Raw genomic sequence first — 19,658 nt, 5'->3', positions numbered from 1 at the left:
GTTTCTTTTACTCAACCATTGAGTTGGCTAGAACTTCAGAACAATGTGTGGTAATAGCAGACATCTTGTCCATACTATAGTGCCTCTGATGTTTTATCATCAAGTGTGACGTTGCTGGTTGTTTTGAGATAGACCCACTAGAATGTAAGCTCCATGAGAGCAGAGATTTTTTTCGATTTTAACTGCTGCATTCCCAGCATCTAAAACTGATTCTAGATGTCATAGGCTCTCAATAAAGTATTGTTGACTGTTCTTGCATTCTTGGTGTATTAATAATTTGTATCGAGTGGATATTGAATTTTATCAAACACCCTTTTGATCTCTGTCAGAATTACTATGTTTTAATTATGATGTGTTATTTGAATAGGGTGCTGGATTTCTGAAAATATATTCCTAAGTGTTATTGAGTTATTCAGCACACGTTTGTGAGCGATTGAATTCTAGGCTCTGGCATTATACCAGCAAACAAGACCAAGTCCCTAGTCTCATGGAGCTTAATTCCAGATAATTTCAGTTTGTAATAAATGTTATGAATAATGTTCATAAGTGTAGGAAATGTAGCAGAGAGGATCTGGGAAGTTATTTTAAATAGGGTGGTCAAGTAAGGCCTTTCTGAGGAGGTTATATTTGAGCTGACACCTGAATGATGAAAAGGAATGACGAATGTGATAATTGGGGTTTAGGTGGGGACACGTTTTAGGCAGAGGGAATGACGTTGCACCGTATGATAGTCTTGTGCTGTCTCCTTGTTAGATTTGATTTCAAGCATATGCTGCCTTTGCAAAAACGACTAACTTGGTAAAATGAGTTGAGAAATGTTAATAGCATAGATGTGAAAGAAGGCACTTGAAAACTTGTTTCTGCCTGTTCTCTATTAACTTTTTCATGTTTCCCCCCATCACTCATAATCTGTTTATTTCCTACATCTTTCTTAGAAAATGCTTTTTTCTTAGAGGTTTTCAAGTTTTTTGGCATAGGCTATACAAAGTAGCATATCCGTTACTCTCGTCTGTATCTGTTGTGTTAATGCCCTCTTCTCATTGTTTTTATCATCTTTATTTTCTTTTTTAAAAAATAAGCCTTGCTGGAGACTGGTTTATTGTATTATTTATTTGGTTTGTTTATAAAAAGCTCTTGTATTTATCACTTCTCTTTTTCTTTTTATTAAGAAAAATTTATCTAATATATTTTTACACTTTTGTAGCTTTATAGTCTTTCTTTAGCATCTTGATTTTTTTTATAGCTTGGTTAATTTATTTGTCAATTAACCAAGATTTATAAATCTTTCCTGTATTTAATTTAAGGCTGTGAATCTTATTCTGAAAAAAAAAATATGTGTATATATATATATTTTTTTATTTATTTATTTATTCTTTGAGGTTGATTAGCCGTGAGCTAACATTTGCTGCCAATTCTCTTTTTGCTGAGGAAGCCTGGCCCCAAGCTAACATTGGTGCCCATCTTCCTCTACCTTATATGTGGGACGCCTACCACAGCGTGGCTTGCTGAGCGTTGCCATGTCCGCACCCGGGATCCGAACTGACGAATCCCGGGCCACCAAAGCGGAACGGGAGAACCTAACCGCTGCACCACCGAGCCGGCCCCTGAAAATATAATTTTAAAGTTTTGATTTTCTTCTTTGGCCCAAGTGTTATTTAGGAATATATTTGGAATGCCTGGTAGCTTGATTTTTTTTGTTGTTTATCCTTTTCATAGGAATCTTTCATTTTATTTTATATAGGTATCTATTGAGGTCTTTGTGATTTAATAAAATTCCATTAACATTATGAAATATATATACATATATTTTTTACTTAAATATTTCAAACTTAGAGAAAAATGTAGAGATAAAGGGAAGAACCATGTACCCACCATCCAGCTCCTGAAAGCTAGACATTTTGCAATACTGGTTTCAAATTTCTTTTAAACAAATGCAGATAAAATCGAATTCCCATGTAAGTTGCTTATATGTTGTCCCTGTGCCTGCCTCTCCTTCTTTTCCTTCTTAGAAGTAACCACTGTTGATGACTAGGTGTTTATCAAGGAATGTCTTTTTTGTGGGATAAAGATTTGGTGCCCATATTCAGTCAAGCTTATTGAATGTATGGTTAAAAGTTTCCTTTTTTTTCTGTTTACTTAATGAAACTACTTGACAAGATGAACTTGAATGTGGTTTTATAAACTTCTTTATTTCCCCCGGTAACATCTTTGTTTTTTTATTACAAAAACAATACATGTGTACAAAAAATTTTAAACAGTTTATGAAGTTGAAAATGAAAGTTCTTGATAATCATGCTTGAGATAACCACATTCGATGTTTTAGTATATGTCCTTCCAGACTTTCTTATGTATGTAGCTCTGCTTAGTGTGCTGATAATATGTATATACTTTTCCAATGTTAATAGCAAATATATCAAAGAGAATGCTTACTTTTTGTACATGCTTTGGAAAGGCAGTACATGGTACAAATAAAATACATTAATAAATTCTGTGTCTGTTTTGGGGGGAGACAATTTCTGACTTTTATATAGTTTGACCGTTTTACTTGAGACAAAGACATGTGGCTGTTAGAACTTTCTTGTAATTTCTTTTGTTAATATCAGATGATGCTTTTTGCTTTAAATTCTGGTTTGATTTATTAATACAGCCACTCCTGCTTAATAATTATCTGGTGTAATGTCGACCGTCTTTTAATATGGAACGACTTAAACAAATATTAAAAGCTTGTTGCAAAATTACATGTGCACACCCACGCAGGCAAAGAATTCCAAAAAATATAAAGAAGAAAATGCTGACCCTTAACTACTTCATAGCTGGCTAGTGTTAAATTTTAGTGTATCTCCTTTCAGACTTTTTATGTTCATTTTTATGGCTATATGGATTTATATATAATTGCTTGTTACACAAGTGGGATTAAGCTGTATTTACAGTTTTTTTCACTTTGTAGCTCATAAAAATACATAAAATACATGAAAATAATTTTAGTTTTAAAAAGTTCAAACAAAGCCTAAGATGAACATGAAACAAATTCCACTCAAATTACTTCCCTACCACTGTTTCTCAGTCCTACACCCCTAATGTAGCAATATTAACAATTTATTTTGATTTCTTTTCCAGATATTTTTATGCCTATCTAAAAATATACATGTGTATTTTTCCCCAAATAAACCAGAAGTTCTCAAACTTTTTGGTGTCACTCTTTACCCTTACGAATTATTGAGAGGGTTGGACCTGTGGCCGAGTGGTTAAGTTGGCACATTCCACTTTGGCAGCCCAGAGTTTCGCTGGTTCAGATCCTGGGCGCGGACCTGGCACCACTCATCAAGCCATGCTGAGGCAGCATCCCACATAGCAAACCAGAAGGACCTACAATTAGAATATAAAACTATGTACTGGGAGGCTTTCGGGAGAAGAAGAAGGGAAAAAAAAGAAAAAAGATTGGCAACAGATGTTAGCTCAGGACCAACATGATAATAAAAAATTTTGAGAACCTCCAAAGGGCTTCTGTTTAATGGCTTATAGCTATTGATATTTATTACCATATTACAAATTAAAACTGAGAAATTTCTTAAAGTTTATTAATTCATTTAAAAAAATAAACTCATTACATGTTAACATAAATTTTTGCAAATCTCTTTAATAGATAACAGCTGGATTTTCCTATGTGCTTCTGCCTTTAATCTATTGTGATATGTAATTTTAGTTGAAGTATGGGAAGAAAATCTGTCTTTACCCAGATATGTAGTTGGAAATGGGAGGAGTATTTCAATTGCCTTTTCAGATAACTGGATATTCCTTGTTACTGTGATAGTTCCTTAAAGGTTAGTTGAAATAGGGAATTTGAAACTATATCAAGGAAACTTTTCATCTTCTTTTACATTGCAGTCTGTTGGTTCATCTTGCGCTTTGAAAGGATCTTTTACCAATGCATTGGTTATTAGGAAAATATTGGTTCATTGAATTAATACAGATCTTCCAAATATTGATGCATTTTGCTATATAGTGTCATCCATTAACAGCACCACCAAACTCATCAGAAAAGCTTTTAAAAGGTATTAGGAAATGGTCAAGCTTACAGTGGCAAATACGTGTTTTCCAAAATTCTGATTTTTGCCTGAAAGCTCTAATTTTATAATTGACAGGAAATGCTGTCAGTCGTGATTTTTAAATAATAGCTTTCCTGATATGTAATTCACATACCAAACAATTCACACATTTAAAATGTGAAATTCAATAGTTTTTAGTATATTTGCCGGGTTGTGCAGCCATTGCCACAATCAATTTTAAAACATTTCCCCCCAAATGTCTTAGAATATTGAGAACATTACCTCCAAAAGAAACCCCACACCCTTTAGCTATTACCCTCCTATTCCTATCCCTCCCACCCTACTCCCCAGCCCTTAAGCAACTACTAGTCTACTTTTTGCCCATAGGTTTCCCTCTTCTGAACTTTCATATGAATGGAATAATAGTATGTGGTCTGTTGTGACTGGCTTCTTTCACTTAACATAGTGTTTTCAAGGTTCATCGTGTTGTAGCATGTATCCGTACTTCATTCCTTTTTTTGTATTAAGGTAAAATATAGGTAACATAAAGTTTACCATTTTAACCAGTTTTAGGCGTACAGTTTAGTGACATGAAGTACATTGGCATTGTTGTGCAACCATTACCAGTATCCATCTTCACAACTGTCTGGTCCTCCCAAACTGAAACTCTGTACCCATTAAACACTTACTTCCCATTACCCCTCCCCCCAGCCTCTGGGAACCACAGTTCTGTTTTCAGTTTCTATAAAAGTTGACTATTCTAGATATCTCATGTAAGTGGAATAAGACAATATTTGTCCTTTTATGTCTGGCTTATTTCACTTAGCATAATGTTTTCAAGATTTATTTATATCATAGTATGTATCAGTACTTCATTCCTTTTTATTGTCAAATAATATTCCCTTGTATGAATATACCATAATATCTTTATCCATTGGTAGACATTTGGGTTGTTTCCGCTTTCAGCTGTTGTCAGTAATGTTTCAGTGAACTTTAGCATACAAGTTTGTGTGTGGGCATATGTTTTCATTCCTCTTGGGTGTATACCTAGGAGTGAAATTGCTGAGCCTTATGGTAACTCTGTGTTTAATCTTTTGAAGAACTGCCCGACTGTTTCCAAAGAGGCAATTTAACATTCCCAACGGTAGTGTATGACGGTTCCAGTTTCTCCACATCCTTGCCAATGCTTGCTGATATCTATCTTTTATAGTATAGCCATTCTGATGGGTATGAAGTGGTATCTTGTGGTTTCGATTTGCGTTTTTCCATTGGCAAGTGATGTGTAGAGCATCTTTTCGCATGCTTGTTGGTCATTTGTATTTCTTCTTTGGAGAAATGTCTGTTCAAATCCTTTGCCCATTTTTAAATTGAGTTGTTTGTCTTTTTGATGATGAGGTCTAAGAGTTCTTTGTATATTCTAGGTACTAGACCCTTATCAGATATGTGATTTGTGAAATATTTTCTCCCATTCTGTGGGTTGTCTTTTTACACTCTCAGTAGTGTCCTTTGATGCACACAAGTTTTCAGTTTTGGTGTAGTCCAATTTATCTACTTGTTTTTTCTTCTGTTGCTTGTGCTTTTAGTGTCATATCTAAGAAACCATTGCCTAATCCAAGGTCATGAAGATTTTCACCTTTGTTTCCTTTAAAGAGTTTTATAATTTCAGCTCTTACATTTAGATCTTTAATGTATTTTGAGTTAATTTTTGTATTTAATGTGACTTAGGGATTCAACTACTTCCTTTTGTATGTAGATATCCAGTTGTCCCAGCACCGTTTGTTGAAAGACCATTCTTCCCCCATTGAATTGTGCCTTAATCCTCAAAAACATGAAAACTAGAGAACTACTTGGAGTTAGCCACACTACAAATTTTAAAGCCACCTCTCAAGGTTAGAGGGCAGACAAGTCCTCCAAGGGACCACCCTCCCTTCTTACAGCAGTTGCAAGTTCAGGAGTTTCCCAAAACTATCCTCAGATTTGATGATTCACTAGAAGAGCTCACTGAAAGCTATGACACTCATGTTTACAGTTTATTACAGGGAAAGGAAACGTTAAAATCAACTAAAAGAAGACACATAGGGCAGAGTCTTGAGTTCCCAGCACAAAGCTTCCATACTCCTCTCTCATGGAATCAGGACATGTTACCCTCCTGGCATAAATGTATGACAGTATGCATGAAGTATTGCCAACCAGGGAAGTTTACCTCAGCTTCAGTGTCCAGAGTTTTCATTGGAGCTTCATTACTTAGGCATGGTTGATTTGATCGGTTGCCTATGTGATTGAACTCAGTCAGGTCAACTGGCTCTTCATTACCCAAAGTCCCCAGCCTAAATCACTTAGTCTTTCTGGGTGGCCAGCCCCACCCTAAGATCCAGTAACAAAGACAGTCCCATCAGGTATAACATAGATTATCTCCCAGGAGCTGAAAGCAAAGACCAGACTTCTCTTTGGGTAAGGCCAAATTTTTTACTACACTAGGGCAAAAATCCATTTTCAGGGGCAGATTTAAGAAGGAATGAGACTTTTTTTTTTTTTACTGAATATCATCTGTCTGCCAGAAATTGTATTAGGATCTTTATGTATGTCATCTCATTAAATTTTCAAATTAACTCTGAGAAATATTGTTCCTTCATTTGACACATGAGGAAACTGAGGCTCATAAGACAAGCAGCTTTTCTGAGTGGTGGAGCTGGGGAGGAGACTTAAGTTCCTCTACCCCAAAGACAAGCCTTCCATCATACATCTCCATTGCACAGCTCTAGGGGCACTGTCTCCACTGTGTCCTCTCTGGATGGCTTTCCTTAGGCTTGTAGCAGTGGAGTACCTTGTATCCTAGCCACCCTGAATAACACATACCATCTGAGTAAAAGCAATATGGAGCAGAAATGGAGCTTCCAGACAAGTTCCTTGGAAGCCTGTAGTGCGCGTGAATTCTGGAGCCATCACCATACGTTGCCTCCCACCAAAGCAGGTCAAAGGTCTGTGATGATACACTCCTCAGATTACCTGTTTTGAAACACCAAGCAGTGGTTGCCTCGTCTCTTCTTCTGGGTTGATTTGAGCATCACTGAAACTCTTGCTCCTCTTTTTTCTTTCTCAGGCTGCTGTACAGGACAGATTAAATGAGCAAGAGGGTGTACCAAGTGTTTTCAACCCACCTCCATCCCGACCCCTGCAGGTTAATACAGCCGACCACAGGATCTACAGCTATGTTGTCTCAAGACCACAACCAAGGGCAAGTTATTTCATAGCTGGAATGTCCCCTTTGTAATTTTATAAGTCCATTCATTGGTTATATTCATCTCTGTATGGTAGGAGCAGAAGAAATAGCCAGAATGTAAACCTGTTAGCTACATCTGGCTCCTTGGTAGATTTATTGGGTTTATAGTTTTTCCTTGATTCCTAATCAATTGATATAGTAACTACCCATTGTGTTTTGGTCTTTGTCAGTTATTTGAAGAGTTTTCTGCACAGTAAGAAAACTGTGTTACTTAAAAATGCTTGCTATATGTTTAATAGATCTTCCGCTTTTAAGTTAGAATGTTTACTGAGTTCTTTGTTTCTTCATTTTGCTTAATTTTAAGCTACGTCTAGGGAAGTACTTGGAATCTTTGTGGAGGCCTTGGCCATATCTTTGAAATTAGTCTTGAAGGGCTAGTAGCAAGGAGGTGGTTCAGTTAAATTCAACAGACACTAGAGAGTGCTCAGTGTGCCTGGCACTTTGCTGTTGGGGATCCAGAGATGAATAAAGAGCCAGTCTAATTAGAGAAGTCAGAAGTATATGCTGGTAATGAACTCCAGAGAAGTTTTTAGAGTTCCTCTTTCTTGTTCTTGGAGTTAGGCTCACCTCTTATACTTGGATTTAGAATTCCAAAAAAGTGCACTCCCTTTAATGTTGCAGCAGTTAGATTTTACTCCATCATCCTACTTTTTGGTGGAGTACTTGACAACATTTTAAAAATGGAGTTTCCAAGTAGTCATCTTGGGGTATTCTGAAGTAGAAGAGCCCAGATTCCTAGAGCAGTGTCCTTATATGACTCAAGGAGTAGTTCTGTGTATGCCCAATGTTTCCTCAGTTTGTTTTGGGCTTGACTTAGTGTTTGGGACCTTAGTGTCAGCTCTGGTGCTTCAGAGCTCCGTGGCCATGGATGTAGGGAGGGTCTCAGGCTAACACGATGTGATGTATAAGAAATGCTTTGTAAACTTTAGAGCCTTGCATATATGTACTAGCTAATAATAACAGCAGCAATAACCAACATTGTTAAAATAATAATTAGCATTATTACTAAGATTAGAGGCCATATGGGAATTTATAGTTGTGGTTAATATAGTTATTTGTCATTTATATACAAATATCCAAGGTAGTAATAGTGTTATCTTTCTTGCTATTTCTGTGTACCTAATTTTAATGTGTAAATCTAAAAAGGAAAGATTGAATATTTATGGTTGGGATGGAAAACTTGCAATTGAATTTAACTAATATAAGTAGCTGCACAAAAAGTGTTGAAGATTTAATACAAAAGTTATGTGATAAAAGAAAAATATGATGGTATTAGATGACATGAGATCAAAGGCAGTTAGTCTTTAAGAAGAATGAGGTGGCCAGAAAGAGGGGACCTTATTGCAGAGGGAGCAGTCACGTGAAAGGACAAAAAAGAGTGAAAATCTGAACTGGCCCTTTTCTGAGGTATTAGGGATTGAGAGAATGCTGTCTAACATTGTTTTTGGAATTTCAGGGGCTGCTTGGATGGGGTTATTACTTGATAATGCTTCCATTCCGGTTTACCTATTACACAATACTTGACATTTTTAGGTACGTACCTTTGTATTTACATGTTAGTAACAACAGTGTAGACTTTGGAGCTGAAACGTAGAGCAGAGTGAGGTGTATGCTTTAATCAATTTTGACTTGCCAGTTTGTCATCAGGTTGAATACTCTTCCTGGACAATCTTTTAATATAGTATGAAAATATTTTAAATTGTTCAAACATAACAACAGATGTTGTGAAATGGAATTGTCTAAAGTAGTCGTCGCTATCGTTTTCAAGAATCAGTCTACCTATATTTATCATTTTCCTCCCTTCTCCCGCCATGTTTGTCTACATTCTCAAGTTCATCTTCACACCCTTTCCTTTCTAACCCCCATTGTCTACTAGCTTCATACTCCTTTTAACTTCTACCCTAAACCATCTAACTGCATCTGACTACTCATAATCCCAAGTTCTCTTGCTCTGACATTACCCATTTTTCTCTAGATTGCTCCCACAACAGATTCACCTCTTGAGACCCTCCATCTATACATTTCCTTCTTTCCTGGCAACCCACAGGTTGCTGACACTGGAACCCCCTTTCTTCACACCTTCACCTTTCTTCTTGATTCCCTCATTTACCATTCAGAGAGCTCAGCACTGGAAGTTGCAGAGAGGCCAGGACTAGAAAATGTCAAGGGGGTCCGAGTTGCTGGCACATCAGTCTTGGGGTTTCTAGTCTAGAGCTGAGTAGTAGGTGAACCCACATCTAGGCTTTATGAGGAACTGAAATGTTTATGGGCATCCAGGCCAACAGATGGAGCTAGAACATGTTGTCTGTGCCTTGCATATGGGACAACCTGTACCTCTCTTCAAATGTGGGATAGCCTTTGCCTTGCTCTAGTGCGAGGATCAGGACAGTACTTTTACCTTGGCCACTTGGTGTTTTGTGAGATTGCCTGCTTATTGGCTTCTTTGCTTTAGCAAAGTTCTGATTGGTCACCAATTAACCAATTAGTACTCTTTCCACCCCTGTTTTGTTTAAGAATGGGTAAAAATCTTTAAAATCATAATGAAGACTACTTTTTTTAAAAGCTGATTGTCCTAAATTACGTAGGCCATAGTAATATATTGTAATAAGAAACATAAAAGTTAAAGCTTTTATCCATTCATTCATCAAAATTTGAAAACTTTAAGAGTAATAAGATAATCGTAGAATACTTAATTTCAGAGAATGTTATCAAAACATCAATCTTCTTAAGGATTTCTAACCTCTCTCCCACATACACAGCTTCTTACATTTGTTTTTAATTTGCTCTGGAATGTTTGTGTCGATGAATTTGATTTGATTGCTGAGGAGAAATTCTAAGTGAAATTGTATACACGTGAGGAATTTGTTGAGAGGATAAGGAATTAGCTCAAGGTTTGGTAAGGAAAGTGTCATAGTTTAGTCACCTTTTCTGTGCTGAGAATTCCTCAAGTATATGAATATTGTTTGCTTTCCTTGGGAAAAAATATGCATGGCATGTGCTGCTAATTTAATGCAAGCGTATCATCCAGGTTACTTGTGTAACGTTATGTAGCGTATTGACTTAGCACACCTCTGCCCCATTGCCTTCCGGGAAACCCAAAGGATAAATAAATAGTGCTATACAAATGTGATAAGATGACCTCTTTAAAAACAGATGCGTGTGGTACCATCCTTACCCTTACACTAGCTGCGAGGTCTCCAAATCTACCAGTGTACTCCAGATCTAAAAGTTTAATAACTTCCTCCGTGGGTGCCATCAGCCATAGATCATCAAGCAGAATTTACTTGCCCCTTTGAGGAGCAAGTAAATCCTGACTGCAGGTTCGGGTTTTGAAATTCCTGTTCCTAATTTGAATAGCTTGGAAGTATGCACTAAAAATTCAAAATCCCAAGGGAACAGAAAAGAGAGAGAGGGGCAAGTAGGACAATCAGAAAGAGCAGGCTTGTCCAATGGAACTTTCTGTGATGATGGAAACATTGTATATCTTCACTGTCCAGTGTGGAAGCCACTAATCACATGTGGCTCTTAAGCTGTTAATGTGGCTAGAGTGACTGAGGAACTGAATTTTTATGGTTATTTCACTTAATTAATTTTAATTTGTTTTAGATAGCCACATAAGGCTAGTGGCTGCAGTCTTAGTGCCATTCTAGAGAGTCTGGGGGCACAGCCTGATTCGTGATCTTTTTGGATACTCTGTCTTCCTTTCCCAATTTTTCTAGGCCAAAATTTTTATGCAAAAAGCTCTCAGAATTTGTTCTACCAGTGTTGGGATTTATAATCCTAGTAATTTGCATTGTTCTTGAACAGAGGAACACTACTTGCTGCGTTGCAGCTTTTGAGCCAGACTATACTCTCAGGCTTGATGGTCCACTCACAGACCATTCCCCTCCTTTTGCTGCCAGGTGTCTGGCTCCGTTATAGAAATCTTTATAAACTAGCCCACCCCATGTGCACGACAGTAAGCCAATTCACGTGATATTTATTCCTTCCTCCCCAGGTTTGCGCTTCGTTTTATACGGCCTGACCCTCGCAGCCGGGTCACTGACCCTGTTGGGGACATTGTTTCATTTATGCACTCTTTTGAAGAGAAATATGGGAGGGCACACCCTGTCTTCTACCAGGGAACGTACAGCCAGGTCAGTGCCACAAACCATATAGATGCCAATTTATTGATATGATTCTATCCACAAAGGAAAGCATAGTCCACCACTGATCGTGTTATTCCTTTACTCAGAACTCTAAATAGCTCTTCACTGCTTACAGGAAAAAAGACCAAACCTTTTAGCTGGGCCTCCTTGATCTAATCCCAACCTTCTTTTGAGATCTCTCCTGCATAATCTGTTTCCCCCGTACCCTAGGTTCCAGTTAAACCATTCCCTGAACATACTCTCTACTTTGCCACCTCTGTGCCTTTGCTTTTGCTGTTCACTCCACCTGGAATGCCTTCCTCACATTTTTGCTGATTGGAATCTTGTCCATCCTTCAACCAGCTCATGTCACTCCCTTCTATACCCTTTCCTGATTGGTGTGCCCTACCGTGGCCTACCTTGCAATCTAAAATAGTAATCTTTCCTCTTGCACTTTCATAACTTTTTAAAAACTTACAGCAGTTTCGCATTTTTTCTTATAGTTGTTTGTGTTTATGTCTTATCTCCTATACCAGGTTATAAGTCCCTTGAAGGCAAAGCCTTAGTCTTCTGTGGTCCTTCACAGCATTGAATAAGGGCATAGACCCTAGACTCAAAGCAGCACATCTCATTCAACCTAAGCCCCACAGACTTTTGACTATTACCTCTCAGGGGGCAAAGATTAAGACTTCTGTGGGTGTTGGGCGTATCCCTAGTTTGCCAGAGAATAATTAGAACTAACACTGAGGGCATAGGTTGGAGGATAATTCTTCAGCCTCCAGGATTCCTGAATCTATCTGGAGAAAGAGAACAATGCTTACTCTTCCTTCCTGCTTGGATTCTCCCACACATCTGCTTTTTCTCGTAGTCGGTCTTCTTACCAGCTGCTCCCACCCCACTCAGCAAGCACCTGCTAGATATGGGGCACTGTCCTCAGTGCTCAAGATACAGATGTGAATGAAATGGGCACCTCTCATGCACCCCCTCTGCTATGATCCTAAGGGTAGACCATTGGTCCTTCAGGAAATCTTAATTGAACTGTCATGTACTCAGGATTAGGCAAATGCAAAAGCGCACACAGGAACCTTGGACACCAGCCTTGTCTTTGAAGATCTTTACACCCTATGCTCTTTAGAATGCCTTTGGGTCCCACAGTCCTTCATCCCTCCTGGGTGTGTGGTCTGGCATCAGGCTCATCTTCACAGTGTTTTTTTATTTACAGGGATATCATAGCTGTAAAGTGGTAAAATTCTCACCTCCCTTTTCACATGGTCAGATTCTCATGTTTCATCTTCCTTTAGGCTGTGGGAACAACTGACTTTTCTGTGATTTGTTGGGGACTATTATTCATCAGCCTGTCTATTCTCATGTGCCTGATACAACTTAGATCCTAACAACACTAAAACCTTTTCATTAAAGCTTGTTAGCATGGATTTCTATAGGGAGACAAATGCAAGGGGTGTAAAGGTAGGAGACTAGGGATCTGATTTCTTACTCACCTTTTTTCCTCATTTCTCCTTTTGTTCCCTCAATATGTAGCTGTATCCATTAGGACCCTTAGCCTAATTGAAAGCTCAAGGCACAGTCATCATCATAATTAATGATTTTCTGTTTCCCACAGGCACTTAACGATGCCAAGCGAGAGCTTCGCTTTCTTTTGGTTTATCTTCATGGAGATGATCACCAGGACTCTGATGAGTTCTGTCGGTAAGTGTATTGATCGTTTTCTTTCTCTTTTCTGACCTTATCTGCTGATAGTTTGTAGTAAGCAAGTTCTTCTCATGTCTTTTTCATCCCTCTCCACAGCAACACACTCTGTGCACCTGAAGTTATTTCACTAATAAACACTAGGATGCTCTTCTGGGCATGCTCCACAAACAAACCTGAGGGATACAGGGGTAAGTTGTGTTTCTTTTGCCTAGTTGAGATTGTTGGGCTATCTTTGGAATAACCTGGACAGACACGCCATTTATTGCTTGATGATTCTGTGATAGACACAGTGCTAATTGCTGTTTATACATTAGCTCATTTAATCCTCTCAGCAGTCCTCAGAGCTGGGGATTATATTACCTCTACTTTATGGTTTAGGAAACAGGCTGACAGAGTTTAAGATCACACAGTTAAGTTAGCAAGTTTTGGAGTAAGCTCGTGTCTCTCAGCTCATTCTAGCTCATTTTTTACAGGTAACCATTGCCGGAGCCTGTTTTCTTTTTAAAAACACCCAGACCTGGCCAGCATCTTGCCTTTCATGAGCTTTTCACTCAAGAGTTCATTCTCATTATCAGCAGTTTTCACAGGGCTCCTTGCACAGTCAGTTAGTTGTTCTTGAGTACCTTGAGTGCTGATGGGGAGTCAGAAAGTTTAGATCTTTGCTGACAATAACACTTGACTGGAGGTAACTGTTTTTAGGAGTCAGTATAAGATAGTAAGGTATCCAGCGAAGGCAAATGTCCTTACTTTGCAGCTACCTCTGTTCAGCAACTTCTGAGTGTACACTAGCATACCAGACCCTGTGCTGGATCCTGAGAGCAAAGACGTGCAGATGTTTTTGCCTGCATCCTGGAATCTGAATCTTTACTCCTAATTGGTTTTTTAATGCCTGATAAGTTCCTGCAGCATGTGTTATGCCATTCTAATATGCTTTGTGGGGGGTGGATAGAAGGAACTAAAGAACTTATAAAAATCTGTTCTTTCAAACCATAAGGAAAACATAGGTAAAACTCCATTATGGTAAAATCTTGGTTGTTTGGAAGATCAACTTTCTAAACTTCTGGAACAGAAAAGCTAGCCTTTTTGCAGGTGAAAAAAAAAGACATAGGAAAATGGATGAGGAAGGGATTGGACAAGAGGAAGAAAAGGCAGAAGAAGATGATGTGGAGATCATTACCAGTAGCATAATGCTGAGACTTGCAGCCTTGTCCACTTTAGGCCTGACCCCTGACACAGGGAAAAATTATTCTAAACAGTAGCCAGTCTTTACAGATCCTTTTCCTACCATCAAATAGACATTGTCCTTGCACTCCACAGCCTTCCCCAGCATCTTCATGTCAACCACACCCCCACCAGAAAAGCCTGTCCTACTCAAATCAAATTACCTTGGGAGTACGGACAGAAATACATAACAATGACAACAAAAAGATTAGGAAACTAGGGGAAGAAAAAGTCAGCAGAGAATAAATGACACCTCCCTTCTTTCCCAACTGAGACTAAAGCAGTTCTCTCTTGCTCGAGGTGGAAAGTCTAAGAGTTGATTTCTTTCATCCCTAAGTCATACCCTTGATTTGTTGGGTCTTCTTTGTCAGTCTCGCAGGCCTTACGAGAGAACACCTATCCATTCCTGGCCATGATTATGCTGAAGGATCGGAGGATGACTGTGGTGGGACGGCTAGAAGGCCTCATTCAACCTGATGACCTCATTAACCAGCTGACATTCATCATGGACGCAAACCAGACTTACCTGGTGTCAGAACGCCTAGAAAGGTGCAGGGAAGTCCCTCAGTGAAACTGAGAGAGAGACCAGCTGTAGGTTTGGGTGGCTGACCCAGGCCTCCAAAAATCCTGACTTCTTCTCTGTCTTAGGGAGCTTTGAAAGCCTTGTCCCTTTAGTGTTAAAATATTTAGGTACTTTGACCTAAAAAACTCTTCATCAGATCATCTGTTCTTAGAGATGTGATTCAAAATAAAAACAGGCTTCTATGCTCAAGAATGTGTACCGTGTCATTTAGAATAGCTGAATATGATATAAATAACTTAAATTTAAAAACTGAGGAATGATTATAACGCTTCTCCCCGTTACATAAGCCAGCCCTGGTGGTCTAGTGGTTAAGACTTGGCGCTCTCACCCTTGCAGCCCAGGTCCATTGCCGGGTCAGGGCACCACGTCACCCATCTGTCGTTTGTTACACTGCCACGGCTGCACGTTGCTGTGGTGCTGAAACCTATGCCACTGGTATTTCAAATACCAGCAGGGTCACCCACAGTGGACAGGTTTCAGCAGAGCTTCCAGACTACAATAGACTAGGAATATGGACCTGGCTACCCACTTCCAAAAAAATTGCCCATCAGGGGGCCAGCCCGGTGGTGCAGCTGTTAAGTTCCCACGGTCCGCTTTGGCAGCCTGGGGTTTGCCGGTTCAGATCCTGGGTGCGGACATGGCACTGCTTGGCAAGCCATGCTGTGGTAGCCGTCCCCCATATAAAGTAGAGGAAGGTGGGCATGGATGTTAGCTCAGGGCCAGTCTTCCTCAGCAAAAAGAGGAGGATTGGCAGCAGATGTTAGCTCAGGGCTAATCTTTCTCAAAAAAAAAAAAATGGGCCATGAAAACACTTGAATAGTCGCAGAGAATTGTCTGATACAGCACTGGAAGGTGAGAAGATAGCACAAAAAGACCGGGCAGGGTTCTGCTCTGTTGTACACAGGGTCACTAGAAGTTGGCATCAACTTCATGGCACTAGCAACACTACTACATAAGTAATGTACATTAATTGTAGAAGATTTGGAAAACACAAAAGAGCACAGCAAACAATTTAAAGCCGTATGTATTCCTCCCACCACTTTTAAACACTTTTTAACATTCTGGTATATTTTCTTTTTCTTTCTTTTTTTTTTTTTAAGATTTTTTTTTTTTTTTTCCTTCTTCCCAAAGACCCCCAGTATGTAGTTGTATATTTTAGTTGTGAGTCCTTCTAGTTGTGGCGTGTGACGTGCCGCCTCAGCGTGGCCTGATGAGTGGTGCTAGGTCTGCACCCAGGATCCGAACCGGCGAAACCCTGGGCCACCAAAGCGGAGCGCGCGAACTTAACTAACCACTCGGCCACAGGGCTGGCCCTGGTATATTTTCTTTTAATGTTATAGACACACACACACACTCGCTCCTATATACATACACAGTTTTTGGGAGAGAAAATAAGAAGTACACCTAAACGTTACAGTGTTTTCTCTTTGGTTAGTGGAACTCTGAATAAGATGTTTCTGCATTTTTCAACTCTTCTAAGATGTATGTTTGTGGGGTTTTGGTTTTATGAAAGCAACATATACAAAAATACAGTAACCCAAAAAGATATTTACCTACCTGTAAAATAAGATCTTGATGATCATTTTATAACAATAGTACTATGTTGCTTTTGTTATAATTGGGGGAAAAAGTTTTCTTTGACAAGTGAAAAGGGGAAGGAAAAACTTGCCATTTCTTTTTCTGCCAAATTAAACAGGAAAAGAGACAGCTCATTCAGATCCTGCGATGCTCTGCCTTGGATCCTTTAGGGTAGTGTGAAATAGTCACCTGCCAAGATCGTCAACTTCTTACCCCCCGAAAAATTTCAGTCTAAGAAAACACAGAGCTTTGTAAGATTGTTCTTTTCCTCTTATGATTTTGATCTGTCTGCAGGGAAGAACGAAACCAGACCCAGGTGCTGAGACAACAGCAGGATGAGGCCTACCTGGCCTCTCTCAGGGCCGACCAGGAGAAAGAAAGAAAGAAACGGGAGGAGCGGGAGCGGAAGCGGCGGAAGGAGGAGGAGGTGCAGCAGCAGAAGCTGGCAGAAGAGAGGCGGCGGCGGGTGCGGAGCCTGGCTTTACTCCCGGACCCCCAAGCTGAGCTCTTCTTAAGTGTGAAAGGAAGCAACTGGAACATGATGGGATTATGGCCGATTTAAATTCTTCTTGCCATTTTTATATTTACTACATTTTCACAGAAAGTGTTTTAAAATTAAAAGTTTATTAAAACAAGTACAATAGTGAGTAAAAGGCGAAACAGCTCTGTTCCATGAAAAGTGAATATAAATTGATAATAAGCAGTTGAAAATGCTGTTAATTCGCAGTTTTTTTTTTAAAAGATTGGCACCTGAGCTAACAACTGTTGCCAATCTTTTTTTTCTGCTTTTTCTCCCCAAATCCCCTCAGTACATAGTTGTATATTTTTTAGTTGTGGGTCCTTCTAGTTGTGGCATGTGGGATGCTGTCTCACCATGGCTTGATGAGCAGTGCCATGTCCACACCCAGGATCTGAACCGGTGAAACCCTGGGCTGCCAAAGCAGAGTGCACGGACTTAACCGCTCAGCTACGGGGCCGGCCCCCACAGCAGTTTTTAAGTATTCATTCTTGGTTTCAGTGTTAGCTAATTTGGCATTTCATTCATGATCTTGTTTCTTTGTTTATTACCAGTTGATTATAGCCACTGTCTTTTAGTCATTCCCTTTTTTCCAGACAGTTAAATATCTTAACATAGTCAATAAATAATACATGTGATGCAATAGTACTTTGAATTAGGGTGTTTCTGACTCTTCCCAAGCAGTTTTCTTTATGCTAATGTCATTAATTTTTCTTCTGACTGCTCAGTGAACCTACATGGTGGTGGTGTTTCTTGTGTCCTGTTTCCCTCTTGGAGCCATAGCCTCACCTTTGGTTTGTGTGTCTACAGAATTTGCAGGAGGAAAAGGAAAGGAAGTTGGAGTGCCTGCCCCCGGAGCCTTCCCCTGATGACCCTGAAAGTGTCAAGATCATTTTCAAATTACCCAATGATTCTCGAGTAGAGAGACGCTTCCACTTTTCACAGTCTCTAACAGTAAGGACTGCTTAAGTTGTGTGATGCACATGCAGATCCTGGGCTCTAGATTTGGAAGCTGTTGAGGACTCTTGAGAGTGTTGGTGGAGGATCTGCTCCTCTGATGAACAGGGGCAGAGCGGGGAGGGCCAGAGAGAGAGAGAGAGGAGTGCAGTGAACTGGGAGCTTCCTTCGGTTTCAGCTGCCAGCTCAAAGCACTTCCTAAGGTTTCTTTCATCATGTTTGAGCTCTGCTGAGACTTGAGGTATTGGAGGTGGGAGGCTCTTCCATGCTACTTGGCTCTCAATGGCTTCTAAATCCCCCCAGAACCCCTTGTTCTGTACAGAAAGTGCCATCTCCGCTGACTAGAAGCACCGGAATTACACATCTGAATATTAGTGCAGGTGTGGTTTGCAGACAGTTGTCACTCTCGTTTTCTACTCATTTAGCCCATAAGAAGCCCCAGTTTGTGGGGCTACCTTGTATATTTGGTGTCTGCAAGTGAATAGTGTTTGTCATTCCATAAGGAAGTAGTCCAAAGCAAAGACTCTGAGAGTCTCACAAAGTCAGGATCAAATTCTCCTTCTTCTTGGATTAATAGATGTGTTTTTTGGTCAGTTTATTACTTAATTGACTCAATTTCTTCATCTGTAAATTAGGTGTAATAATAGACAGTCTCTAAAAGGATGGTTGTTAGGATTAAGTTCATATGTATAGTACTCAATGTTGGGCCTGGCTCGTGGTAAGCATTCAGATGCTAAGTATTATTTTTGGTATTTATAACCAAAAGGAACTTTCTGTTTATATTAAGAGTTGGTATGTTGACTTTCCAAATTTACAGCTATAGCAGATTCTGCCGTCTCCCTGATCACTTGAAATAGTTGGGAGTAAACTGCATAATAGAAATGAGGATGCACTGTAATCAGTTGAGGCTAGCACAGATGAGGGTGGCGCGTTCACTACTTCTTGTTGAACCAGAGAACACTGGACAAGTTCCAGAATCTTTTACAGGGCCTCGGATATCCCATCTGTTAGATGGAAATATAATCAGCCCTCTGAGAACTAAACCGAAGATCTGTCAGCCACTGTGTTAGGTACTCTAGGGGTTATACAGATGAGTGAGATGTGTTTCTGGAATTCCCGGAACTCACTGGCCAGTAGGGAATGAGAGACTCGAAGAGCTAATACCGAGTAAAAAGTTGTGAGGCATCCTGATGAGAGAGAAGCAAATCACTTCCATATTTTGTTTGTTTCTCTCTCATTTATGCATGCATTTATATTGGGGGAAGGTGCTCACATCTCTGACTTTGGAAAATTGGGGGAACACGAATGAGCTTCACACGGGTCCTACCATGTTAGTAGGTGGTTACTAAATGTCCATTCCCTTCCTCTGGTGTGTTTCCCGTTTACTGGTTTACATAGATTTGAGCTTGCAACCTTGTTCACTTACGGTTTTGTTGTAGTACACCTAAGCTTTATAGAGCTTCTGCTCCCCAAACTCTCCTTCTGTGTGTGAAAAACCTAACCAAAGTTTGCTCTCTTGAGTTTTGGAGGAAAATGTATTAGCATTGTGGAACAGAATAGGCTTGTGGCCAAAGAGGAACCAATCCATTTGTTAACTATTTAATCCTAAAAGTTACGTAATAAACAAACAAACCAACCT

General features: G+C 39.5%; 1 protein-coding gene across 2 annotated transcripts in view; it reads left to right on the top strand.

The window, feature by feature from the left end:
• The window catches only part of FAF2 (Fas associated factor family member 2), a 56,995-nt gene that overhangs the window by 33,703 nt on the left and 3,634 nt on the right, over positions 1-19,658 (top strand). For both annotated transcript variants that reach the window (XM_046665798.1, XM_046665799.1), the window contains exons 3-10: positions 7,147-7,281; positions 8,783-8,859; positions 11,324-11,462; positions 13,075-13,160; positions 13,260-13,351; positions 14,756-14,933; positions 16,840-17,011; positions 17,873-18,016. In XM_046665798.1, coding sequence (XP_046521754.1) covers positions 7,147-7,281; positions 8,783-8,859; positions 11,324-11,462; positions 13,075-13,160; positions 13,260-13,351; positions 14,756-14,933; positions 16,840-17,011; positions 17,873-18,016 — 1,023 coding nt within the window. The remainder of the gene's footprint in view (positions 1-7,146; positions 7,282-8,782; positions 8,860-11,323; positions 11,463-13,074; positions 13,161-13,259; positions 13,352-14,755; positions 14,934-16,839; positions 17,012-17,872; positions 18,017-19,658) is intronic.

This window comes from Equus quagga, chromosome 7 (genome assembly GCF_021613505.1).
Source record: "Equus quagga isolate Etosha38 chromosome 7, UCLA_HA_Equagga_1.0, whole genome shotgun sequence".
NCBI classification, from domain to species: Eukaryota; Metazoa; Chordata; class Mammalia; order Perissodactyla; family Equidae; genus Equus; species Equus quagga.
This window is presented reverse-complemented; position numbering and strand designations above follow the sequence as displayed.